Source organism: Paramormyrops kingsleyae, chromosome 21, assembly GCF_048594095.1.
Source record: "Paramormyrops kingsleyae isolate MSU_618 chromosome 21, PKINGS_0.4, whole genome shotgun sequence".
Lineage (NCBI taxonomy): Eukaryota > Metazoa > Chordata > Actinopteri > Osteoglossiformes > Mormyridae > Paramormyrops > Paramormyrops kingsleyae.
This window is the reverse complement of record NC_132817.1, coordinates 9,211,693-9,237,755: the sequence shown is the minus strand read 5'-3', so window position 1 is coordinate 9,237,755 and position 26,063 is coordinate 9,211,693. Positions and strand designations below refer to the sequence as shown.

General features: G+C 45.8%; 1 protein-coding gene across 4 annotated transcripts in view; it reads right to left on the bottom strand.

The window, feature by feature from the left end:
• abca4b (ATP-binding cassette, sub-family A (ABC1), member 4b) overlaps positions 1-26,063 on the bottom strand; it is a 37,646-nt gene extending 11,583 nt beyond the window's left edge. Inside the window, exons 1-35 of one of the 4 annotated variants that reach the window (XM_072704081.1) lie at positions 25,857-26,063; positions 24,892-25,001; positions 24,193-24,286; positions 22,788-22,929; positions 22,006-22,145; positions 21,034-21,161; positions 19,552-19,749; positions 17,725-17,814; positions 16,571-16,811; positions 16,099-16,238; positions 13,264-13,380; positions 12,655-12,852; positions 9,989-10,194; positions 9,628-9,804; positions 8,895-9,117; positions 8,539-8,760; positions 8,195-8,399; positions 7,695-7,787; positions 7,346-7,570; positions 6,573-6,750; positions 6,361-6,492; positions 5,647-5,786; positions 5,384-5,521; positions 4,929-5,107; positions 4,643-4,748; positions 4,167-4,372; positions 3,834-3,888; positions 3,106-3,281; positions 2,819-2,943; positions 2,532-2,630; positions 2,117-2,306; positions 1,784-1,878; positions 1,291-1,323; positions 1,011-1,116; positions 747-821 (exon numbers count right to left, since the gene is read on the bottom strand). In XM_072704081.1, the coding sequence (XP_072560182.1) occupies positions 747-821; positions 1,011-1,116; positions 1,291-1,323; positions 1,784-1,878; positions 2,117-2,306; positions 2,532-2,630; positions 2,819-2,943; positions 3,106-3,281; positions 3,834-3,888; positions 4,167-4,372; positions 4,643-4,748; positions 4,929-5,107; positions 5,384-5,521; positions 5,647-5,786; positions 6,361-6,492; positions 6,573-6,750; positions 7,346-7,570; positions 7,695-7,787; positions 8,195-8,399; positions 8,539-8,760; positions 8,895-9,117; positions 9,628-9,804; positions 9,989-10,194; positions 12,655-12,852; positions 13,264-13,380; positions 16,099-16,238; positions 16,571-16,811; positions 17,725-17,814; positions 19,552-19,749; positions 21,034-21,161; positions 22,006-22,145; positions 22,788-22,929; positions 24,193-24,286; positions 24,892-24,957 (4,938 nt within the window). In that variant the 5' untranslated portion in view covers positions 24,958-25,001; positions 25,857-26,063. Of the gene's footprint in view, positions 1-746; positions 822-1,010; positions 1,117-1,290; positions 1,324-1,783; positions 1,879-2,116; positions 2,307-2,531; positions 2,631-2,818; positions 2,944-3,105; positions 3,282-3,833; positions 3,889-4,166; positions 4,373-4,642; positions 4,749-4,928; positions 5,108-5,383; positions 5,522-5,646; positions 5,787-6,360; positions 6,493-6,572; positions 6,751-7,345; positions 7,571-7,694; positions 7,788-8,194; positions 8,400-8,538; positions 8,761-8,894; positions 9,118-9,627; positions 9,805-9,988; positions 10,195-12,654; positions 12,853-13,263; positions 13,381-16,098; positions 16,239-16,570; positions 16,812-17,724; positions 17,815-19,551; positions 19,750-21,033; positions 21,162-22,005; positions 22,146-22,787; positions 22,930-24,192; positions 24,287-24,891; positions 25,002-25,856 lie in introns of those variants that run through there. The other 3 variants (XM_023840280.2, XM_072704079.1, XM_072704080.1) reach the window with 3 other exon arrangements.

Genomic DNA, 26,063 nt, shown 5'->3' with positions numbered 1-26,063 from the left:
AAGGCATTCAAGTAAGAATTGCATTGTAGTCTGTACATGACAATAAAAACTTTGAATCCGGTCCATTGTTTATTTTTATTATTATTCTGTATTCGTTAATTTGGCCGTGAATAGCAAACTTTTAGGTTGCAACATTTGTACAATGTTACGTAACTTTTTGGTGAGCAATGGCTAACAAAATTATATAAAGTACAGTGTATTACCTGATACAATATTTTCAATAGAATAGCATTATCACCAACAAGCGCTGATACTACAGCAAATGCGAGGCTGACACTGAAGCGTTACCTTTTGTTTCCGCTCAGAGACGTGCCGTGTGACTCATTTCCTGGCGCGTACAATTTATATTAGGTCAGCGTTCATGGTTCGACTTCTGATATTCAGATCGAGTTCTAGGTCAAACTGGTTTGTTCGACTTTCAAGAAATTCGACTTCTAGTGAGTTTGAGAACCGAGGTACCACTGTACTTTAATGACACTTAATTTCAAACACACACCATTATATACACTGAGATCTGTGATTACTTAAATCATTCAGGTTATGTACGACATTGTACAGTAGCATGACCCCTATGGTGATTTTTTCACATTTTACATACCTGGTCCACCTAAGTCATTATGGTGAGAAATCTGACATTATAACTTAGAGAATATTTTCTCAACTTTCTGTGTTAAAGGAATGGATTCGATAGCGAAAACATTTAATAAAATACCTAAATAATGCTCACAACACAAGGAGCTTCCTACCTTGACGTTATATTCGCTTTCCATATACTTCAGGAAGGGTCCAATTTCCCGCATTGCAGTATTGGAATATTCACCCTCAGCAAAGAAATTAATGAATTCATACTTTTAGATGAAATGTAAGTACATCAGGAAACCACCAGCATATTATTAACACTGTTAATAACCACAAACTGTGAAGTTTACATGGTTCAGTGTTCAATAACAATGTGGATTGGTGCATGTAGACAAATGTGAAGGTTGCAAGAGTATGCGAACGGGTGTTACCCCTGTAACATTGAGCATGTGTCCCAGCTGAGTAAGGACCTTCTGGATGTCTTTGGGACCCACGTCAAGAACGGGAAGCTGGCCTCCAACAGAGATGCCCCCGTATCTGAAGACAAATGTCTGGGGCTGAAAATGCCTCTCAAGGCTGCTTGCCAAGTGTAATCCTATAATCAACCACCAGAGGTGCAAATACAGCCTCCCATTCAAAAACAAAACATTTTAGCAAGTCTAGAACTGTTAAATACATATCGTAATGCTATGATGAGAGTCAGCTACTTACCTCTGTTCATTCACCCAGTATTTGCTCTTCAAGCTGAAAATAAAAGAAGCAAATGCCTTATTTCCCTGCATTTTATAACTTAATCCTTTCTACACTTTTATTCTCTTGCTGATAAGGACATACAGTTATGTAAGACATCTCATACGGAGCACCTGAAAAACTAATTCTTTTCAAACCCAGCATGTTAGTCACATAAGATCTGTGCTGTACCACAGCCCTCTGCTGTGATAGGCTGTACCCCACCCTTCTGCTTTGTGATAGGCTGAACTCCAGCCTTCTGCTCTGTGATAGGCTCCAGGCCCCCAAGCAACCCTGACCAGGATAAATTACTGTGTGGATGGGTGGATTTATATAAAATATTTTTTTAGATTCTGTCTGTTGTCCTTTTTCTGTAGTGGGATATCTGAGTACAGAGAAACATGACATATAATCCAAAAACTTAAACATGGAATCATCTGCCACAGGCGTGTGAGGAACATGCAGACTGACATACCTGGTCTTAATGAGGGTTGGGTAGGTTTTGACCAGATAGTCCGAGATGTTCCTGTTGGTGAGGTCCAAAAGTACATCCCCTGTGGACTGTATACGCTGCACAGCATGAGAGACACGAGAATCCTGTGACTGGGGCATGGAGTACATACAGGGTGTCTGAAAAGTAATAACTTATAGTGTAAAAGTGACATGCATTAGCTTTCCTTCATGTTTATCACTGAAGCAGTTCTGTGCTCATTCTTGGGCCAGAATCAGAAGCCTTTTGGTTTCAAGCTGAGCTTGAGAAGCATCATGCAGCCCCAATGCCCCGCAACACCACAAGGCGGGCGCTGACCTGCGGGGGGAGCAGGCCTCCGGCCCCTGGGGGGCAGACTGGCAGCATGGTAAGCTTCTTTCTGGTGCTGCACTGGCAGCTGGGGGAGGGGTTGAGTATGGTCCAATCGGGACTCTGCAGGATGTTTAAGGCAATGGGGGAGAGAAGTGGCACCTCCCACTCCGTGGTGATGTTAGCACAGGGAGGCATCCTATTGGCAGATGAACACCAACTCAGTGTCAGTCACACTCTTCTCAGTTCGTGATTGGCCACTTCAAGTTAAAGTTCTTTTCTTCGTTGATAAAGCCCTAAAAGGGCTACTAAGGACTCTCTGGAGTCTGTAATGTCATTAACAGTATCATTGTGACAACACAGTATGAGGAGAACCCACAACCTACTGGTGTCTGATACCCATCATGGTGGTCAGGTTACTTACCCAAGCGGCTGATTTCCAATGCAGCGGGTCCCGAACCCAGGACGCATCAACAGACTCTCTGTAAAATGCTTCGTCTTCGCATTGTTTGGCAGCTCGTTGCTAAGAGCGATGGCATGGAATAGATCACATGACTTCCAGTGCTTTCTGTTTTACATGATAATAACTGCATCTTTTACCCAAGTAAGCAAAAAATTATCGCATATCTAGAACCTGCAACCTTCTGGTTAAAAAACGTGGTCTGAACCAGCAGCTGGCCCCTGCTCACTGCCCCCTACAGGCCTCCCTACCTGATGAAGGTAAACTGCTGGCCGTACATCCAGGGCGTGAGGGGCAGGCTGGGGTATTCGCCGAACGGGGGAATGATGAGTGTGAAAATCAGGGCCAGAAGTACGAAGCTTGCCGGCAAAACAATCTGAAAGAAAACAATGTGCTGAATTACAGTAAAGTTTCTATAAAAATCTCACACAAGATTCAATCAACAACATATGCAGGGCACAGAGAAATCTTTAAAGGCTGTATGCAAATTTGCGTGGTTTGAGTCCTGGTAAACAACAGGAGCATAACCCGGTAGTACCTGGGCCAGGAAGTCTTTTTGGCTGCGTGTGGCATGCTGGAACCTCTTCATCAGCAGAGCAAAGAACTGCTTCACAACCAGCCCTGCCCCCTTGACCTGCCGTGTCCCCCTCCCGGCGCTGTCAGCTAAGGTGTTGGGGTTTGCTCCACTGCTAGCCAGCACGGCCCCGTTAGTCTCTGGAAAGCATAGAGCGACATGATGAGGCAGCAGTGAAAACCTGAATATTAAGGGAAAATTTGCACTGGAGGTGGCAAAGAGAACAGCAATTGCTAAGCCTGCATTTCAATCCAGGGCACGATAGGCTGCAATACAATATCTGACCACCAGATGGCGAAAAGGAATCAGAAAAATTTACAGTTTCCCGCCACAAACAGCTAAGAACTCCTGTACTCCGCAGGGGTTCAAGCAGCAGCCTTTTCTCCTTCAGTTACAGGCACTTCATGATAATGATATGTAAAGGTCCATGTGTAAAAAGTTATGGGACATATAAATTGCAGGGTAACCAAACACGCACGTAGAATAGTATCAGCAAAATCACGCAGACTCACATTCCACAGACAGGAACATACGAAGACCAATGCGCCAAACACATATGAAGATGGTACTCTGCCAGGGAGATTAATTCAGAAGCTACATCTTGAAACAAAAGCAATAAGCTACAGAATGTTCAGTTCATGGGGCCTTTCATCTACAGGACGGATTAAAATCACTGGTAATCTGGCGTTTACCTTTAGCCACACTGCTGTTAGTCGCTTCTCCTTCAGCAGTAACCTTGAGGAATACCTGCAACGACAAAGCGCTCAGCTGCCACACCCATAGCTTTCAGAGGTTACGCCCATGTCCACATTCAGTAGAGTAGGGGTCGGCACCCCTGACCCTGGAGTGCCGCTATCCAGCAGGTTTTACATCCTCATCAGGCTGGAAAACCTGCTGGATATCGACACTCCAGGATCAGGATTGTCTAACCCTGCACTACAGAATGCCCTGAAAATACTGCTTGTTGCAAAAAATGGGTCGCTGGTACGATGACAGACTCTTCTTCAAGCAAAAAGGAACCCTACCTCTTCCAAGGAGGTGTCAGACACGCCAAAACTGCTCAGGCCCATGTCAGAGAGCGTCTCCTCCAGCTCCCGGAAGAGGCTGGCATAGGACCTGTGTTTGAAGTCCTTGTTTGGAAGCAGGTAGGTCATCTCCTGGCCAATCAGCTCAAGGAGCTTGGCGTCCGGAACGTGGTGGTGGATCAGGCTAGTTATGCTGTCCACGTCGCCTGGGGTGATGGGAGACGGAGGGAACAAATCGGGTCATTACCTGTGATGTCAACACATGCTGCTGTGTCATTATACTGACAAGAAGAACGAGGACAGCAGAAGTTCTGAACCTAGATATACAGCATAAAATGGACAAATGGAAGACTGTTGGAAAAGCAGAAAAATAAATCTGGTCAAGGAGGTGGAACCATCCTTCTGATTATGTTGCTGAATATGAAATTTAAAATTTGTCACGGTTTGAGCTAATGGTCAACCTTAGAAACCCTCACCATCCAAGGCCTGCTCTAGGGCTTGAGGGTGGGTTCGGTTCTCCTCTTTGTACTTGGCACAAGTGGAGCAACTGCAGGAACACTCAGATGTGCAGTCACACTGGTTCTGTAGGAGTTAGTGGAGATGGAGAAGCTGATGACCAACGCCAACATGACACCCAGACATACTCAGTCTACCCAGCATGCAACCGGAATGCCACTTAGTGGTAACCATTCTCAACCAATAAAGGGCACCTCTCACTGACTGCTGGGGCAACCAAACATGGACGTGGACACAGTCGCTCACCTCCTTCCTCAGATTTTTAATTCGGCGTACAAGCGTGAGGTAGAAGCCCTCACTGAAGCGGCTTTTGAGGAAGAGTGGGGAGCCGCAGCAGCACAGGCGGCCCTGGGAGATGATGGCCACACGGTCACTCAGGAGGTCCGCCTCATCCATGTGGTGGGTGGAGAGGATGACCGTCCGACCTGGGTGGGGTTTAGGCACAAAGGGGCGGTGCTATGTCTTAGTGGGCGTGGTATCCACAAATTTGCCTTGCCAAGATACAGAAAGATTCTTCAAACAATATTATGGATTATAACTATGTATCAATTTGCAAGACATGTTTTTCCATAGCATCAAGATTAATTTTGTACTTGGACATTTCATGGGTAAAACAGGATGGTATATGTACTCAGGACATTTCATGGGTAAAACAGGATGGTATATGTACTGGAATAGGATGGTATAGGACATGGAAGCACCTGAGCGATATTTCAGCAAAAGATCCCAGATTGACCTCCTTGAGTAGGGATCCACTCCAGAGGTGGGCTCATCCAGAATGACCACCTTGGAGCCCCCTACGAACGCCATGGCAACAGACAGCTTCCTCTGCATGCCCCCTAAATGTGGAACAAGAGCCAAGAGACATGGTGAGTAATTTCCAAAGCGCTCATGGGATCAGAGTAAACCCACAGGCCGTGGATCTTCAAGCAGCAGCTGGTTAGGATGAGTCTTCACGGCCCACCTGACAGGTTCTGCGCCTCTTCGCTCCTCTTATGCGGAAGCCCCAGGTCCTCCAGCATGTCCTCCACCTCCTGCAAGGCCGCAGCTGCCAGTCGGCCTTTCAGCAGGGAGTAGAACAGGATATGCTCCTCCACGGTCAACCTAAGGGCAGAGGAGATCAGAGGAGATCATTCAACCTGGCCTCCTCACTAACATCCTGGTATGAAATGGTCTTTGGAGACACAAGCTCTGCAGGACAAGGTTTTGGGATAATGGACCTAATATGTGTCTGTGGAGGAAGGTTGAGTTTGGCAGAGTAACATACTGAATCTGTTTTGCTAGGATATTTTGTCTGATCTGTATTTTTAATGAGTTCCTGTCCTTTGATCTTGTTATGTACTGGTACTTGTACAATATGCAACTGGTTTCCAATAAGCCAGTTCTTGACTTTACAAAGCGCCCATCGTTCATCTTATCACCCAAGGGATTTTATTTGAACCTGTTCTGTAAATCTGTGTTTCCCAACCCAGCCCTTGGGCCCCCCCCCCCCCCCCACAGTCCTGGGAGCTGGGAGGGAGCAAAAACATGGACCGTCTGTGGCTCCCCGAGGACCGGGTTGGGAAACACTGCTGTAAATTATCAATGCATATTTCTGTCTGCAAAAATCTTCACTATTGAAAAAGATGATTAAAAGTTCAAATTATGCATGCGGGCATTTAGACTGTGGAACATTTACTGGTTGAAGAGGATATTGTGCTGGGGGCACATGCCCAGCGACTGGTGAATAGAGTCCATGTCCGTGCGGATGTCCTTCCCGTTAATGTAGGCCGTCCCTGAGGTGGGTGGGAACAGGCCAGTTAGGATCGACCTGGAAGGGAACAGGCAGTCTAGTTAGGCACCCCCTACTGGGCCCTGAGGGAAAGACAAGGCAGCCTAGCCCTAACATACATGGTGGTCGTCTTTCCAGCCCCATTTTGACCGAGGAATGAGGTGATCTGGTCTTCAAAGAAGGTGATATTCAGACAATCCACGGCCGGCCGTGTGCTCTGATCGAACACCTTCACCAGGTTCTCTATGACCACACCAACGGTAAGGCCTACCGGATCAGACTCAAAGTAGGAGCCACCTACAGAAGGGGATATGAATAAGGGCGGGTGGAAAAGACACAAATAGGAAGTGAGGTAGATACTTTAATAATCCCAAAGGAAACTGCAGGTTTACAGTATCTCACTAGACATATTTAGACCGTAATTTAGACATTAATAGGCAGCAATAAATAATAACAGACAACAACAAATGGTAACGGTGCAACGAATGTCAAGGAAAGTGCAGGGAATTCTGTAGTAAAGGGAGGCATTAAGCTCTCCATGTTTAAACTCACAGCAGGAAACATATGTAAATAAAGACAGCAGGTCAGATCATTACAGAATCGCCTATCGCAGCAGAAGTGGCCTCACAGCTTAAATGACGCTCTGGGGGGTTATTGGCCGTGGAGGGGGTGGAGGGTGCTGTTTCTCCAGAATAAGGGACGACATTAACTCAGACATTAATCGGCACGGAGAATGCGGCGTGCGAGGTCTGGCAGCTGGGGGATATTCCCGGGATTCGCAGCCAAGCTGGGACTGCATGGGATTTTGTTTGTGTTTTACCTCACATGTAAATGTATTTAACACCTAACGACATTCTGAATCATAAGTGACATTAAGCTTCTGCCTTTTTACCTGCCGCCCCACTTTCCTCTGAGGCCGGACCGTCCTGGTCCTGCTCCTGCTCTCCCCCCAGCTGCGTTTCTCTCTCCCGATCCAGTTTCTCACGCTTCTCCCTGTGTTTGCACAACTTCTTATCAGGCTCCGCGGGGCCCTTGACCCCCAACTTGGCTGCCACCCCCACGTCCTCCTGCTTCTCTGGCTTCCCGAAGTCCGGCTTCTTGGGGTCTGGCTTCCCTGCTGCGCGGTTGGGAAACGCCGCCCAGTCAACATGTATGGGTTGGTTTGTAGGGCACGGTGCATCAGGTCATTTTTTTCTTAATATTTTCTCTAGTATTTGAGGATATTCCATTGCAAAACTGACCTGGTTCTTTTGAATCGACTCTCGACGGCCGAGATCCACGCCAGTATGAGGGTTGCAACAGGAAATAGAATGGCCTCCCAATGCCATACTGCCCTGCAATTTTTTGAAATTGTAAGATTATTTTGGTAGAAATTGTTCAATTTAATGACATATTTTCTGTTTATTTAAATAATAATATTGTTTAGAATCTGCAGTTAAAGATTTATCCATAAATCTACACCAATGGCCAAAATGGTAGAAACACTTAGAATGTTTGCCATTATGCTTTAACAGTTACTACAAGGATATTGGAGGTAATATCAATAAACAATTAAGGAATATTTACAAACATCACACATTGGACGATTAAATAAGTTACTGAAGTAACTGGAATAAAGTTCTGAGATCTGTTAAAATTGGAAGTATTTCCAGAATTTTTCCATTGCTAATTATCTGAGCTACACCCCATGCACCTTTAGGTGGCCTCATGACTGCCAAAATGACAGCTATCAGTACTGCACCTGGGAAGATGTTGTCAAGGTACCAGGCAAGTACGGCGTACAGAAAGGTATCTAACACCATCATGCGGATTGAGATGAGGAAGGAGAACTCGTCTCCTTCCAGTGGGCTGGTCTTGAGGTTGTCCCACTGCAGACCCAAGCCCTGCTCCTCATAGCGGGAGAGGTACTCTGTGCCGAAGCCGAAAGCGACCGGCGACAACAAGCTCTGAAACCCCAGGAGCAACAAACAGTCATTTATAACCACGATGTACCTGCAGCAGTGCTGCGTTCAGTACAAAAAAATGCAGGTAAATACAATGGAAAAAGGAACTACTCCGATGAGAAGATGTTCTGGGGAGACTCACCACCGCGATCTTCAGGTTCCTGGTGATGCGGTCCTGCCAGGCGAAGCAGAGGATGTGTGGCAGGTAGAAGGTGAAGTAGAGGATGCCACTGCAAGCTGCTGCCAGGTTGGCCTTGTTGAAGAAGACGCTAATGAGGAAGCACTGCGTGATGGTCGCCACAGTGAAGGTGAGCAGGAAGAGGAAGAGGATGATCGGGTTGCTGTAGTTCAACACTCTCCCCCACTGAAAAGCAACAGAGCAGCCAACAGGAATTAATCCAGATGCATAATTAAAGGCACACAATGTGACTGCACTTATTCAGTGAGGAGAATGATTGGGCAAGGGGGGGCTTAAAATGCTAATGAGCGTGCCCTCACCATGACGATGGTGGTGAGCAGGCTGGTGCTGATGGCCATCATGAGAAAGCTGTCGATGAACCAGGTGCACCATATGACTCCGTTGGTGACGCCCATGGCCTTCAGCATCTCCTTGAGCCTCATCTCCTTCTCCAGCACGATGCCCTTGACGGTCATGGATACAGAGTAGACCCAAGCCAGCACCATGAAGATGGGGAAGCAGCGGTTTAGCGTCAGCATGAAGCTGTGGACGAAAGTAGAATCAGCAAGCTACGATGAACACCTCTGGTCTGCCGACAGTGAGCCAGTGTGAGCCAGTGTGGTGGGGGCAGCAGGTGGCTTTGAGGGTTAGGACTCTTCCCATAATCAGAAGGTCACTGGTTCGTTTCCCATGGCTGGCACAGTCGCACCACATAACCCGATTTGCTCCAAGGACACTGGCGGACCCTGTTCTCTGATCCTCACTTGTACATTGCTCTGGACAAATTTGTCGGCTAAATAAATGCTAAACGTTTGTAGAAACGATCGAATATTATATAAGAGACAGTTTTTTAGATAAGACTTCCTGACTCATTCATAACCTATCTCTATTTTCAGGTAAAAATTTTTAGCTGAACCGAAGTGCGTAGCTCTAACCATTTTGCCAGTGAATATGTATGATCACTTCACAAACAACCCTTGTGTCCTTGAGTCCACATTGTTACCCACTACGCCACCTTCTGGCCACTTCGTGTAAGGAGTGTGCACAACTCACAGATCGTCCACGTAGCAGGGGTAGGGCATCTGCTGCAGGTAGACGCCCATTGGCCAGTCCTGACCAGTATGTAGCTTGAGGATGCCGTGCTCCAACATGTCCTGCAGGTAGGCAAACCCTCCCCAAACATACCGCAAGTCTTCCACGGGGTCTGCTCTGGGGCCTGGATCCCAGTATCTAGAGAGGTGGAGGAGGAAGAGACTGGAGGTGACAATGACTTATGACTTATCAACTGAGATAGAAGATGTCTTGAGGGTAACCTAAACCCAAATCATTACCAGTAACATTTTATTAAATATTTCTGTCTATAGCATAATGTTTATAAAACTATAGTGTATACGGACATTGATCTTGGAGATACCTGTCCTTGATTTTGTTGGTGCGCTCCACAGCATCAATGTCCATGCGTATCTTGAATCTGACGTGAGGTGGCACCCTGGAGGTCCAGGGGTACATGTCCAGGAAGACAAGGCCAGCCCAGAACTTGTTCTCCTCAAGAAGGTACAGGGCCTGGAAGGTCATCTGGTCCTCGTCTGTGTGGGCTACAAACTTGTCCAAGTTGACACACTGTGGGGTGCGTGGAGGGTTAGAATGAAAAATATGTCAGCACAAGTTAGCATCATGCTAATCAAGTTAATCCTAGAAACATCAGTGCTGGCATTTCACCAGAGGCTTCCTTTAATGTAGAACCTCTTTTTAATTTAACGTCAGATTGGGATTTATGAAGCAGAAGAATGCCATTCAGACTAAACGAAGCTCCCTCAAAATGGTAGTGAACTTCTTACTGATGCTAAGAAGCTCCACACTTTGAAATAGGACAGAAGGTGAAAGCAGAGGAGGGCCAAGCAGCAGCCGCGGCCAATCTAACCTAATCGGCCTGACGTGGAATCAGCCCAGCGGCAAACAAAGATGAGGGGAGCTCTTCCATCACCGTGGGTCTTTCCCCCTGTCCCAGTGGGGCCCCATGTTCCCAAGCAGCTACGATAGGGACATGCAGATGGGATCCACAACAAACTGCTTTCCAAGCCATCATCTAACCCCCCCGACCCCCAAACTCAAGGGCTCTCTGGGCGCTCCTCTATGCGAGCAGCATCCAAGGATAAAACCCCACTGGGGTGATTTCTTCCCGCCTCCTCCACTAAATCAGCAGCTGACAAAGGCCGCCTCGCTGGCTCTGACAGCGGGCTTGTGTCGTCCCCTTCAACTGCCTTGAATGTTTCCAAATGCTTTTCAGACGCGCTAAGTACCGTTTCGGAGATCCTGGCCGCCAGTCTAACGTTTGTGTCATACAAAGAACGATGGATGGTCCTCTCAGAGTGGGAGTGCTGGATTCTCCATGCCAATGCCAGTCTGCCTCGGGGAAGACGGTGAAAAGCAGCCGCAGAAAGCCTGACCGCGACTGAAGACACTAATCTCAGATGCACTGCAGTTTACACCCAACTTGGCCAAGAAAGGTCATTGGTAGGTAACTCACGAAGCTCCATTCATCACCCACTCTAATAACTGGACTTCAGGTCACATGTTTCCAATTTAAGGACAATAAGAGAGGAAAACCATAAAATAACCCTGTGAAACAGTGGGCCGTAAACGAGAGACAATTATTTTACGAGTCACATGAATCTTCAGCCAGTACACATTAGTTAAGGCAGCGGTTCTCAACTGAGGATCCATGGACCACTAGGGGGCCTCGGCGAGGAACAAAGGGGGCCGAGCAATTTATCTGAAAAGTGTACTTTAGGTACAGGTGGTAGCATATATTGAATTTTTATGGTATATTGATATCTTTCCAAAACAAGATATAGGATGATGCAATACCATTTATACTTTTACTGTGCATTAAAATTAGGGCTTTTAAAAAAGATTTTTAATAGAACCTGGTTGTAAACAGTACCAGTGTACAGTTGTGACATTATGCAGAATCCCAGAATTCACAGCTAAAATCAAACCGTCCAGTTAGCAGCATCTCATGGAGAATCTGATGGAGGGGAAAGGTGAGGAATCATTGGGATTATTATTATTATTTTGTTTTAAAACCTTGTTTAAAATATCATAATCTGTAGTACTCGATTTATTTTGTGTAAACACACTTTTAATGGTTGCCAGGCTGCTGCTGTTGGGGTCTTTTGCCAAAGAGAGTTTAGACTTAGATTTAGTTTTTTTTGTTGATAAATATTCACCTTCTGTTCTGAGAGGAATTCATAAACTGAGGAGTGTTCATGGACAAAGTGGAGTGAAACTTTGAGTCATATTCAAAAGAAACTACATTGTTCAGCAGTGCAACAAGTAAACAGTAAAATCCACTTACAACAGACTTTAAGGGACCTGGCAAAACAATCCGTTATAGTCCAAAGTCCGTTATATCCGAAGTCTGTTATATCCAGTTGCTATATGGCCAGAATTCAGCTACAGGACACCATTTACTTATGCTACACCCCAGCAGACACACTTGTGGTATAGATTATTATATTGTACATGTAGTAATCCAACTTTACCTGAGCAGATGCGTGACTATTAATAATCCCGACTACGCACGTATCTGCGCTGGATATCACCGCGAGTCCACTATAACGGGATTTTACTGTATGTTTATTAATAAATATTTGTCATCACTGCAGAACGTATACAACAGAAACAATATCATTACCAGTGTTTGGAGCACCCAAACGCTTTTCTGGACACATGCCTAGGCTTAGGGTTAGGATTAGGGTTTGGGTTGAGAACCACTGAGTTAAGGGATATAGTTCCTGATTCGAAAAGAACCACAAGTTACATAGCTACACCCCCAATAGCTCCCCTGGATCCAACCCTAATGACAACAGAAAGATTAGCTTATACCTTAATGGTACGCTAACCTTAGCTCCACCCCCAACAGCAAGCTTACTAACCCAAACCCATAAGCCAACCGTCACTCAAACCCTAACTCTAACCATAACCTAACCCTAACCCAAGTTCTAACCCTTAAATTACGGTTCAGTTTCACTAGATCCTAGAGAAACTTCTCGGTTGGGATCATTTCCTACTCCCTACCTCCCCATACTGGTTGAGCAAGCGGATGATCCGGTCAGTCAGGTTGAAGACGTTCCTCCAGTCAAAGCTGGGCATACCCCCCTCACGATCAGCTTCCGGTCCATTATAGAAAAAGTTCAGGATGTCACTGGATGAGATCCTTCTATCCTTAAGATTCCTATTAATAAGGTTCTTCACTGTGGGATTTCTAATGGTATCCTGGGGATGATAAACACAAAATATATGCAGTTAAACAGTAACCTTTGGAATACAAGATGAAAGCTGATAATGCAGGCATATTACTGGTAGTTTGTGAAACTGTGGGACTGTGTGTCAGAGTTGGGGCTGAGCAACACTGGGGCACCTCAGGGAACCGTCCTGTCCCCCGACCAGGTAACACTTTACACACAGGACTTCCAGGATGGCACCATATTCAGTTGAGTATTCAGAGTCACAGTCACAGAGTACTCAACTGGTTGGTTGAAACAAAACTTTGGTCTGGATTTGTACTTTCTGGACCTGAAATGTCCACCTCTGATTTTAAATAGTTCTTCAGATGCCTTGGACGTCTGCTGACTCTGTGTGAAAAGGGTGAGGAGGCAGTGCCGGCCGCAGACTGGGAGGCCTTACGCGGATCATGTTCATCTGTATGCTGTTCTGGAAGAAGTCCCAGATTTGGGGGCCTACTTCCTCCCAGGTCCTGCCCATGTTCCTCAAGCGCTCCAGCTGCTCAAAGGTGGTGTTTGCCTGCCAGACGCATTCAGATAGACAGCATGAGAGCCCGGGTCACAGACAGAGAGGAAGACACACTGAGCGACAGCTCAGGCTGCCAGACAGCATGAGAGCCCGGCTCACAGACAGAGAGGAAGACACACTGAGCGACAGCTCAGGCTGCCAGACAGCATGAGAGCCCGGCTCACAGACAGAGAGGAAGACACACTGAGCGACAGCTCAGGCTGCCAGACAGCATGAGAGCCCGGCTCACAGACAGAGAGGAAGACACACTGAGCGACAGCTCAGGCTGCCAGACAGCATGAGAGCCCGGCTCACAGACAGAGAGGAAGACACACTGAGCGACAGCTCAGGCTGCCAGACAGCATGAGAGCCCGGCTCACAGACAGAGAGGAAGACACACTGAGCGACAGCTCAGGCTGCCAGACAGCATGAGAGCCCGGCTCACAGACAGAGAGGAAGACACACTGAGCGACAGCTCAGGCTGCCAGACAGCATGAGAGCCCGGCTCACAGACAGAGAGGAAGACACACTGAGCGACAGCTCAGGCTGCCAGACAGCATGAGAGCCCGGCTCACAGACAGAGAGGAAGACACACTGAGCGACAGCTCAGGCTGCCAGACAGCATGAGAGCCCGGCTCACAGACAGAGAGGAAGACACACTGAGCGACAGCTCAGGCTGCCAGACAGCATGAGAGCCCGGCTCACAGACAGAGAGGAAGACACACTGAGCGACAGCTCAGGCTGCCAGACAGCAGGATGCTACTGCTGTCTAGGATGCCGACTTAATTCAGTAAAAATGTAGCAAATGTATTGCTTTTTAACCAAAGACATTACTTAATTCATTTGTTTACAAAAATATATATCACATAACATAAAATCTGTGGTTTTAAGCACTGCCGTATTCGGGGGGGGGGGGGGGGAGCTATTTGCTTCCCCTCCTGCACCCCCCAAGTCGACCAGTATTTCAAGTAAAATGTCATTAATTTCAAGTAGTAATGAACTGAAACCCAAGTTATAGTTCTGAAAGGACTGTTCTAAGTTAAAAAGTTCAGTCAAGCAGTCTCAGTGGGTGCTTTTTAAATAGTAACACTTTTGCAATAACATAAAACGGCAAACATTTGTATTTAGTGTCCCTTTGGGAGCCAATGACTACAATTGCAATTAATAGCAAAATTAATCAAATGAGTCAGTCACAATAATTATGACAAAGAAAATGAAAATGACTGTGCACTGGACATTTGTAGATATGTTAAACATTCCTTACCAATGGACATTTGTTACAAAACAAGCAAGCATCCCAAAGACTGTCTGTAAGCATTGTAGGAACAAGCCCAATCAGACTTCAAGATATTTCTGGATCCAATCAGAGCAATAATTCAATTACTCAATTAAATTGAACTTTGAATACTTCTACCCAAAACAACTTTTTATTAATCTCTGTCAGGAAATTGGCTAGTTTTCATATCTCCCATCTAGTTCTCCACAAGAGACACACAGCTGTAAACATCAGATCAAATTTTGTGGTTAAGCCAACATCCAATTGCCCTGGAGAAGCCAGGATTAAGGGCCTTGCTCATTGAGCCAAAATGATATGATATGATTAGTCTGCTGGCTCCAGGATTGAAACCCACAACCTCCTAGATATGGGCACTACCTGCTACTCACTGATCCAATGAAAAATTGATTATCAAGAGCAAAGACATAAGGGCCATTACATTGTCCTCTCTTCACTGGACATACTATCAGATGAGTATAGTATATATATATATATATATATATATATATATATATATATATATATATATATATATATATATATATATATATATATATATATATTACTTTGGCCCTTTTTCAGTCTACATAAGAGCCATCACCTTTTGTTTACGTTGTTTACATTGGGATCAGATTGTTTTGGTTAGTTCTCAGCAGATGATATCGTTTGCACGATTCGTTTGCACGCAAAGCAAAATCCCGTTATCTCTGTTATTGTGGCGGTGCCGCGGTTTGATGAGAACTTCATTCGTTTTTGTTTTTTGTTTTTGCATCACAGGATATAAGCGCATTTGCGATTAACATCGGCGGGAAAGGCAAAGGGATGGTGTTGAAAAGGCAGAGGGGGACTTCCTGTCTGTTAAATATTACTTACAGTTTTAATGTAAAAACAAACCAAACTAAACAGTTCCTGTGGCTCAACAAGTACGGCATTGTAGTGCCAGTGCAATGTTCATGGGTTTGAATTCTATGGTGCACACAAGTAAAAATTGAGATTTTTTTTCTACTGTAAGTCACTTTTGATGAAGTGTCAAATAAATGTAAAAAAAAGGATATATGAATGAATCTGCATCCATCATTCTGAGCTGAGCATTTATACCAATTTCACCACAGTTAATACACTGGACATCACTTCAATTCAGTCACTGGAGCAGAAACATCAATGTGAAGATGAAGCTATTTTTGTTGTTCCCGCTAATTTAAAAACTTTAAATTTAAGAAATTAAAAAATATTTTTGCATTTGTAGCCTCCAGGATTGTAATTCAGAGCATGAACTTGACATGTTAAACCAATGCTGCTCTGTTTCTCTCTTAGGGACAGAAAGTCAGCACTCTCTTAGATGTTTCCAGATCTGCAGGAAACAGGTTAAACTCCTGAAACAGCAGCAGTAGTTCAACTGGCTTCCCAAAGGGCAGATTGTTTTCCACCTGAGGATCGGCCACGAGCTTCCTTACACTTTTCAGGATCCTCCGCACGGCAGGAGAGTCTGGGGTATACAGGATCTTTCCCATGAGCAGCGGCTTGACTGAGGACCACAACATTCGGGTGACAGGGTTGGACTCAAGGCTCTGCATGAGCACATTGCAGAAAGGTGCTATTGAGCAGGGAAAAAATAGGATTACGAAGGCAATCTGTCATCTGTACTTCCCAGATTCCAACTCCATTCTGCTCCAGTTAATTACATTCCAATTTCATTCCGAGTCTACTGTCACAAAACAAACATAATTATTTATAACTATTCTGCTCCTAATTAATGAGTATTAATACATACATGATGTGTCAGTAATGTGTTTGCTTGCTGTTTAGATGTTTTCAAATTTTACATTAAAGTTTAGACGTGTTCTACGATGTGGAAAAAATGTAGGAATAAAAAGTGAAATGTGACCCTGAATGTGGGTCCAGAAGGCTCCGCCCACCCCGACTCACTGGCAGTTTTGTCGTACAGATAGCTGTCACGGCTCCGGCTGCCATTGATGCCCAGGAAGGCTTTGTAGTTGTTGTCCTCATACCAGTTAAAGGAAAAAACACGCGAGCCACCCCCCCCGGGGTACCCGCAGAACAGGTCGGACACCACGCTGAGCATCTGAGTGAAAGAGGAGAGTGTCCCCTCCTGGAAGAGCGGTGACAGCGTCCGCAGGAGGTCCTTGGAACTACTCCTCTCTGTGAGCTGTGACACATTTTATCAATTCAACATTGTTAATGTTTTAGCTTTGGAGGTTGTGTGATGTCAAGCAAAAGATATGGGGTGGATCCCATTTTTCAAGGCTACGGGACAAAAAAATGTCTAAATGTGGCAGGACCCATGGCAGAAAGAATCTCGAAATGCCAAATATCTTCCAAATAAACACTGACAAGACTTCACATCCCCTTTCCCACAATTAAATCAGAAGGATATCAACCCTGTATAACCTGGACTTCCTGTTTAATGGAGAGTGAGACATTGTCATTCTCCGCTTTGCCAGATTTTTGCAACAAAACCAGCCCATGGGAATGAGCCCATGTGGACAGATTTATGCGACATGGCGCCCCAGACATCGTACTGTTCTGGATACAAAGGGACCTTTAACCCTCTTAGAAAGAAAGAAATTAAAAGCTAGGGCAGACCTAGAAATTATGGACCCGCTCTTCTAATTTTACGCGGAATCTTTTCAATTCAAGGGCCCCTGTCAGATCCCTTAATTTGTCCCTCCGACGCCCCTTCTTAAATCATATATTTTTATATAAATTTCATAGGGAAACTTCTGGAAAACTACTAGGCCTTCATATTCCCATCCTGTGCGAGGTACGGTGGTGACAACCAGGAATCCAGCCGCACCGACAGGATGTCTGCGTGGAACGTCCACCGGCAGCTTATCATCGAGAGAATGTTTATGAATATTTGGGCCAGGGGGCAGGTAATGGCCGAAATGCCATTGAGGCATGGAACAAGAGCCCCGAAGATGTGGGAAATCAAACTGGCTCCATCTTCCTCACGGACACAGAACTGACAGCGGAAGCGGCGGCTTCCTTAATGCTAAAAATACAGCCGGTGAAGCATGGGGGAGACCCCCCCCCCCCAAGCCTGCCCTCGAAGGTCGTACCTCCTGCAGCTTCTCGGACGTGGAGTTCAGCACGCGGCCCCAGAAGTGCAGGTCGATGCCGGGAGAGCGCTCGTCCAGCAGCTGGGGCAGCTGGGGATGAGGGGTGAAGTACAAGAGGTTACCGTGACCAGCACAGAGTCAGATCTGTCACACTGGGAGGTATTTTACAGGAGCATTGAGTGCTTTTGTTACAGAAATGGCTCATATTACAGGCCAATAGCATATAATAGTAAAGAATTTAGATAAGATATTTCCATCCATCCATCCATTTTCTGTACCTACTTAACTTATTCAGGGTAGATATGTCTTAAGATAAAAAATATATATAATAAAAACAGAAAATACAATAACTTTCAATTAATGCCATTTCATGGTATTTGATATTATAGGTATTAAATGTATTAAAACCATCTGTTCTTCGGTCAGTTATCCAGTGTTTATGATATTATCCAAAACTCAGACAAACAAATAAATCAGACCAGGGACTCTTTTGGTGAGTCTGTAATGAATCCTTTCATCCGGCGCAACACACCAAGTCCTGAAGACCGTTCAACAGCTAAGTCGGGGGGGGGGGGGCTTTATTAGGGGGGTCTGAAGGAAATGGCCTAACTAATTAGTGTACATCTATTTGGAGGGCTAAAAAATATTTCAGGGGGGTAAAGCCCCCCTCAAATAGGCCTAACGATGCCCCTGAACTAAGCCAAGCTAAGCTAAGCTAAAACGAGAACAATTTGCCTTTAAGATAAATTATGTCACAATTTTAACTACCCGTCCAACTATGCGCGTAAATCAAGAGAAATGTTTGCCCTGCTTTTACGAGGATAGAAACTTGAAGTCAATGAATGACCGTAGCTTCCAGCCTCCCAGACCTCAAAAAACAATGGGTGTGCACTCAGGAAGCGCTACATGCTAACACAAGCACCACAATAAGACATCCTTCCTGTGACATTCCTCACGCTCTCGCTAGTCGGGCGTCGTTTAAAACTGGGGAGGGGGAGTGGGGGATGGTGGGGGTGGGATGCCATTGTTCTGCTGGAGCGGATCAACGCACTTCCAGGATTCATTCGGCGGGAACAGAATGCAGGCAGTCTGTCCGGCACCTCAGCAAAGACTATGCAAAAAATGATGATCAATCCGTCGATTCTATCCAATCAGGAAGACGATGGAGCTCGCTGTCATATTCCGAGAAATGAATGTACTAACAGTTATTGGATATAAGCCTGTGGTTCTAATGAAGGGCGGAGCATGAATGGATTTTATGAGAACCCGTCTTACATCTCAGCATTGCTGGGAAGTGCGTCCTTCATAATCTCATTACAGGATGAAGAGATAGGTGATCGGCTCAGTAAACTGCAGAGAGTCACATCACCATGGAGATAGGATAGTCAGTTGACCGCGGGGTGGAGCAAAAAGCTCAACACAAAGTCAGTTATTACCCCATGACTCTATAATTTCTGAACAGCACTAAATATGGACCAATAGGGGATGAGCCTCAAGTCTGCCCATGTTTAACACCCTGAGGTTCGAGACCCTATTTGTCACTGAGGAAAAACCCATATCAAATGTATGGGTAAAATGCTAAATTAGCAAACTAGCATGTTTGCAGCATGCAAATCAGCTGCGAACTTGCGAGCACTGTGTCCACATCGGGGGTAGGTTCTGGGTGCTCCCCTCTAAAAGTGACTTTGGGGCTCCCGCCCCCCAGTGCTGTTACAGTTTGTGGCCAACAGGGGGCCCCCTAAAATCAGGGGCCCCACATAAATGCATGGTTTGAGTGGTGGAGGTGAGGGGCAAGTCAGAGCTGAACCTCCTCCCGGTTTTACCTACCAGTTGAAACAACTTGAAGAAGTCTACGTTGGCGTAGAGCGCATCCTCGATCTTCTGCAGCCTCTGCTGGGAGAGGGCGCACATGGCGTTGTGGACGGCGTTCATCCCTCTCCGGCTCTGGAAGATGATAAAGCGTTCCAGCAGGGCCTGGCTGCAGGCGATGTCCTTCAGGGTGAAATCTGGCACTCCGAAGGCGAACTGGAGAAACAGGAAAACTACCAATGGTACAGTGAACTTCCCACTTGGGATGGGTGGATACATAACTATCTATCTACACCGGCTAAAAGAGCCTTAAATTAAGTATTTATTTGTAGAAATACCTAGTCCTGATTTGGGGGGGGGGGGGGGGTAGTCAGTAATCTGTTGAAGAGGGTGGGTTTTCAGTAAGGACCGCAGGTATCGTAAGTGTAAATTACTCTCTTGTATATTTACGTAATATAGTAACTTAACATTAGTCAGCCAATCCAATGACAACACATTGCTAGTGAGTGGAGACTGAAAGATTATAGAATGCTATATGAATGCTATACGGATGCTATATGAATGCTATATGAATGCTATATGAATGCTATGCAAATGCTACCTGCTAGTATTTTAACACATCAGGAGGACCTCAGGTTGTCCGTCATGTTCTTGAATCACCACCGGAGGCACTCTTCATGAAGGGTGCAATAGGGCCTCAAGCTGCACTGATTCTCATCACCCACCCACCCGCCCCGTCCCTTCCAGGAGCGGCCGACCTGGAGGCCTGAATGGTCGCGGACAGGTGGCGGAAACACAGCCGTTGAGCGGGAGTGTGCACACACGTGCCTCAGGCAAAGCCAGACCTTTTGGTCATTGGCCAAGAGCATTGCCATGGCAACAAACAGGCCCTGCCGCAGCAACACCGACTGATCGCGGGGCGCCGAGCGATTAGCCGCTAAATTTCCCAGCTGGCAGGCTCTTCCGAAAGCCGCAGCGGTAAATCAGCGGGGGCCGGTGGAAGGCCGGGTCCATGTCAACAGGTCTGGGTTTTCTTTTTCTGGGACATTTACATATGAAAACTGGCAGAGTGCTGTTCACACTGCAAGCTCTCTCTTCCTGGCCTGGCTTCTTGGCCTGGGGGTCGTACACGCTTATCCCCCACAGCGAGCGGGAGAGAGAGAAAAAAAAATACCCAGGATAGAAATTCACGCTGGCATGATTCACATCCCATTTACCCCTTTGTTTGATAATAAATGAAGACATTAAATTGGACACAAATAAAAGGTGCCCCTGGTGGGGGGGTGCTAACGTAACCAGCTAAGAATTCATGAATTTGAAGCGAAATTTCCAGGAATATCAAGAGGATTACTGGAAAACCATCAACAAAAAAAAACAATGAAAAACAATGAATCAAAATCCTTAGTGAAAATCATATTTGAAAACAGTTTGGCTGGCCTCCACCGCTAATATTAGCGAAACTGCTAACGTTTTGGGCTTAACAAAAACGTTAGCCAGTACCTGCTCGGGCCGCACTTGGGCCTTCACCAGTTGATGGACGACCGACTGGGACAACCCCATGTCTCTCAGGAGGAAAGACGTGAGAAGCTCGTCATCCTTGAGAATCTCCTCTATTTTCAGGCCCCGACCTGGGCAGGGAAAATAAGATAAGAGGCCATTTAAAACACAGGATATAACCCTAGACTGAATATGGCAGGAAGTGATTGACAGTCAGACTGATTAATTGTCACTCTGTGTTTGGATGAAGGTTCTGGAATAACACTGTATTAATTGGCAGCGAGCTGGTTGTCTAGCTGAGGAGCTTGGGAAAAATAAATAAGGACTATTTATAAAATAAATAAGGAACAACATTTACGAAAGGAAATCGATTCTTCAGATGGTTCCCAGAAGATGCTTTGTTAGGAAGACTGGACGTTCAACACCATGGAAAAATCTCTTTATCAGACCCAGTTTCCACTCACCGAGTCCTGCCCACAGTGCTGTGTCCTGTTTACAAAGGACCTTGGCGGAGTTGGGGAGGGGTCAATGAACTTTATAACCAAGGAGAGGGGATATGCAGCTCTTCCCCCATACTTTTTTGTTCCTGGGTTCCAAAAGACTACGCGGCATTGTCTTTCTCTAGCGTGTAAAAAAATCTCGGTTTTATGGGTCCTACTCAGAAACCGTCACCAAAGGCGGCGCAGTCTGGTGTCCCCACAGAACCGGTCACATCCTCGCCCAGTGACCAGACACTGTGCCCTGGAGAAATCAGACTCCTGAGACAAAGCGGAAATGCGGGGCGCCGAGCCGCACTCACGGCTTACTCCACGAACGACAGGAAGCGAGTGGACGCCATTACATTTATCTAAATCCACTATTAGGTTAATGTGAATGGCGGGGGGGGGGGGGGGATGTGGTACCTGTGGAATGCTCGAGTGGGCTAACTGGGACAACTACCGCAAATAAAATAAATAGCAGCTGCCTCTTAATCACCTGATATCTGAGACGGGTCGTTGCGGAGGGTGTCCATAAAGTCGCTCATGGCAGAGAGCTCTCTCCACACCCTGGCCAAGTGCTGGAAATCTGGGTCACTGAAGAGCAGCTCCTGGGTGTCTGTGTAGAGCCTGGCTAGACTGAGGGACCCCCACCCCACACACACACACACACGCACACACGCACACACACACACACACACACACACAAGCAGGTTTATAATTATATCTTTGTGGGGACTCTCCATTCATTTTCATGGGAAAAACTCTAATCCCAACATGATGACCTTAACCCCTACCCAGCCCTAACCTTAACCAAAAGTAACCAAACAAAATACGATACATTTTTTTGATTGCATTCACAGATTTTTGTGGGGACCTGAAAAATAGTCCCCACAATGTAATATAAACATAATACACACACACACACACACACACACACACACAAAGGAAGAGTCACAAAAATGTGGTGGCCTGCTTATCTGAAAGCCAAACAGAAGGCTGTATAAACATTAATAGAAAGAATGTTCTGGAAAAATCTGAAGGGACTGTTCTTGATGGGCACAGAAATCCCTCCTGCTATCCCTCCTGCTATTCCAGAATCCAAAGAACACTGGCCTGCAGTCAATTGACATAAATATCACAATCAAAGGTACAACGCAATGCCTTATCAGGAATTTGACCATTAAACCTGCTGAATACTAGCCTGCCCTGCTGGCTTTCCTGGATGAGAATGCAATGCAGTTAACCCAAAGGTTACTTGTTAAAGATCAGCCGTCTTACACAGAATTGTTGTAGTTTGAAACGACGCCAGGGGCCTCCCCGCGGGTGGGGTACCGGAAGCATGGGTTGTTGGCGTTGCAGAAAATCCCCTGGATCCAGGGCAAGACGCCCGCTGAGGGCATTGCTTTGTTTGGGAAATGACCTATGCGGGCAAACGAGACCAACAGCATTCCGATCAGTATAGAACAGTATAGCATACTGATCACTGATCTCAGAGCAGTATAGCATAGTAATCACTGATATCCGAACAGTATAGCATTCTAATCACTGATATCTGAATATTATAGCATACTAATCACTGGTTTCAGAACAGTATAGCATACTAAACACTCATCTCAGAGCAGTATAGCATATTAACCACTGATATCGGAACAGTATAGCATACTAAACACTCATCTCAGAGCAGTATAGCATATTAACCACTGATATCGGGACAGTATAGCATACTAAACACTCATCTCAGAGCAGTATAGCATATTGACCACTGATATCGGAACAGTATAGTATACTAATCACTGGTCTCAGAACAGTATAGCATACTAAATACTCATCTCAGAGCAGTATAGCATACTAAACACTCATCTCAGAGCAATATAGCATACTAAATACTCATCTCAGAGCAGTATAGCATATTGACCACTGATATCGGAACAGTATAGTATACTAATCACTGGTCTCAGAACAGTATAGCATACTAAATACTCATCTCAGAGCAGTATAGCATACTAAACACTCATCTCAGAGCAGTATAGCATACTAAATACTCATCTCAGAGCAGTATAGCATACTAAACAGTGATGTCAGGATATAATGACATAATAATCACTGATATCAGGCAATGAAATGTCAGTCACAGTACGTCCATCCATCCACTTTCTGTACCCGCTTGTCCTATTCAGGGTCATGGGGGTCCAGAGCCTATCCCAGAAGGCAATGGGAACAATGCAATAACCCAGGGTGGGGTCCATTGCAGGGTACACGCACCATTTTCACCTATGGACACTCTGGCAATTCCAATTCACCCTAGCATGTTTGTGGACTGTGGGGGAACACTACACTGACACAGGGCAAACTCCACACACATGGAGCCGGGGCGGAGACTCGAACCCTGATCCCAGAGATGTGAGGCATGTGCTAACCACTGCGCCACCATGTGGCCTCTTTTATAACACTACACACTGTAAATATTTATTATTATTACCACTATCCAACAACTAAAGCTGCATTTTTTCATTAGAATGTACTGCAACAGGAGAGCCAGGAATATTATCAGTGCTTGTCTGTATGGATGACACAGAAAAACATGACTAGGATGCGGTTTCACTGGATTATATCGAAATGCTCGTGTTGCCTTTTCTTGAAGAGTTCAGCAGACATAAGCTGAGGCCACTTTTGAGAAGCTTACATTCGTGCTGCTGATACAAAGGATTTGCTTTTCTCAGCCAGACCAAACCGGTGAAGAGAGCCACAGGCCACAGGATTTCAACAAGGAAGCGAATCTATGGGGAAAAAGCGGAGATGGTGGGTGGGGGGGGGGGGCAATTAGGACCTTTCAAAAGGGATGACACCATTAAAATCTTTACTAAACCTGTAAAAATGTTTACCTAGCCTGGAATATCTCAAGACGTGTCTAAATTGGGATATTTTGATCTCTTCCCTTTCTCCAGTCGGTACGTAAACACTACTTCCACAAAGGCTCCAGTATGGGACGCATTTGCTTGGCCCACTCAAGTGTCCCATGGCAGTTAATTAACTGGACTATTCATCCCGAAACAGCCAGTCGCCCACTTACCCACCCACCCAAAGAGCAAGGGGAAATGGGTTTAGGGGCCCCATGATGGCTGGCCGGGTTTTCACAATGGGGGGGGGGGCTTCACACGGAACCTTTTACCTGTCCAAAGCTACTCGTGAGGGGAACACAGGGAAAACATGTCTTTACATTAGTATCCAGGCAACCGTTTCACACTGCACCTTCCCTAAGCTCAGGCCCTTCACGACAAAAACATGGCAAAATCCTGGAGGGGTGGGTTGATGCTTGAAATACGTCTCTGAGGTGCCCCCAGCCTTCCCTTGCAGCTGACGGTCTCATCTCCTCCGTCCATACCTTCTGTCTCTTGCGAAGGGTCCAGTTTTTCCACAGCAGAAGCCGGACCTGGCTGACCGTATCCATGACTCCGCCCAGTTGACCCCAGAGGTCACCAGTAGGTCATGAGACTGAAAGATAAGCACCAGTGTTGTGAATATACAATCCTGGGTGCTGTGGTTTGACTTCCAGCATCGAAATCATCGGCGAGTCTCCATTACATACAGCACACGTGGAATATTAGGCATTCATGCTGGACAATAGCCAGGACTTAAACAAATTCAGCGATTCAGACCCAGCAAACTAACCTACTAATAACGACAAAAGCCAAAAGCAGGTTGGCTTGCTTGTGTGCAGACGCACCCCAGTTTACGATGGTCGCCGTTACAATATTTTGACTTTGCGATGGGTAAATGTTTTTCACTTTCAGTACATTATACAATAAGTTACGAGATATTCCAAACTTTATTATAAAATAGTCTTTGTGTTAATGATTTTGCCCAATTCTAGGATAAAGTAAGTGTCCTAAGCATGTTTAAGGTAGGCTAGGCTAGGCTATGATGTTCGTTAACTTCGATGTACTGTATTAAAATGCATTTTCGCCTTACGATAGATTTATCGGAACGTAACCCCTTCTTAACCCAGGGAGCACCCGCATATTTATAGTATCAACTAACAGTTTGTATCCTGGCACATACAACTACAGCGGTAAAATGTAACGATGCTAATCAGATGGTCTTTGAACGGGTTTATGTGTACATATACCCATTCTTTAACATCGCCCAACTGCCCACAAACCTAAAAGGCTTTCTGTGCCTGACACAGAGGTGTGAGTATCACAGAGCTGTCATTTTGGTGTGGGAGTCCAGGGGGGCGGAGGGCACACAATCATCTGTACTAGAGGAACTCGCTTCGGATTCAGAAACTGTATCATATCAATGCCGGCAGACGCACAAAAGGAAACGGGAACAAGAGGAGTGACTCACCTTAAAAGGAGAACAGAGACGCTCAACGACATCTAATGAAGATTAAAAATAAAAACTACAGGAACGGAGCAGAGCCAGTACTGCAGGTCAGCTCGAAGCCGGCGTGTGGCTCTGCGCTCAGCTCGCACCGCTAATCAGATTGTGTTAATCCCCTCTCTGCATGCAGGCCAACTTGCAGAAAAACAATTGACTATTTTGTTCCAAGTC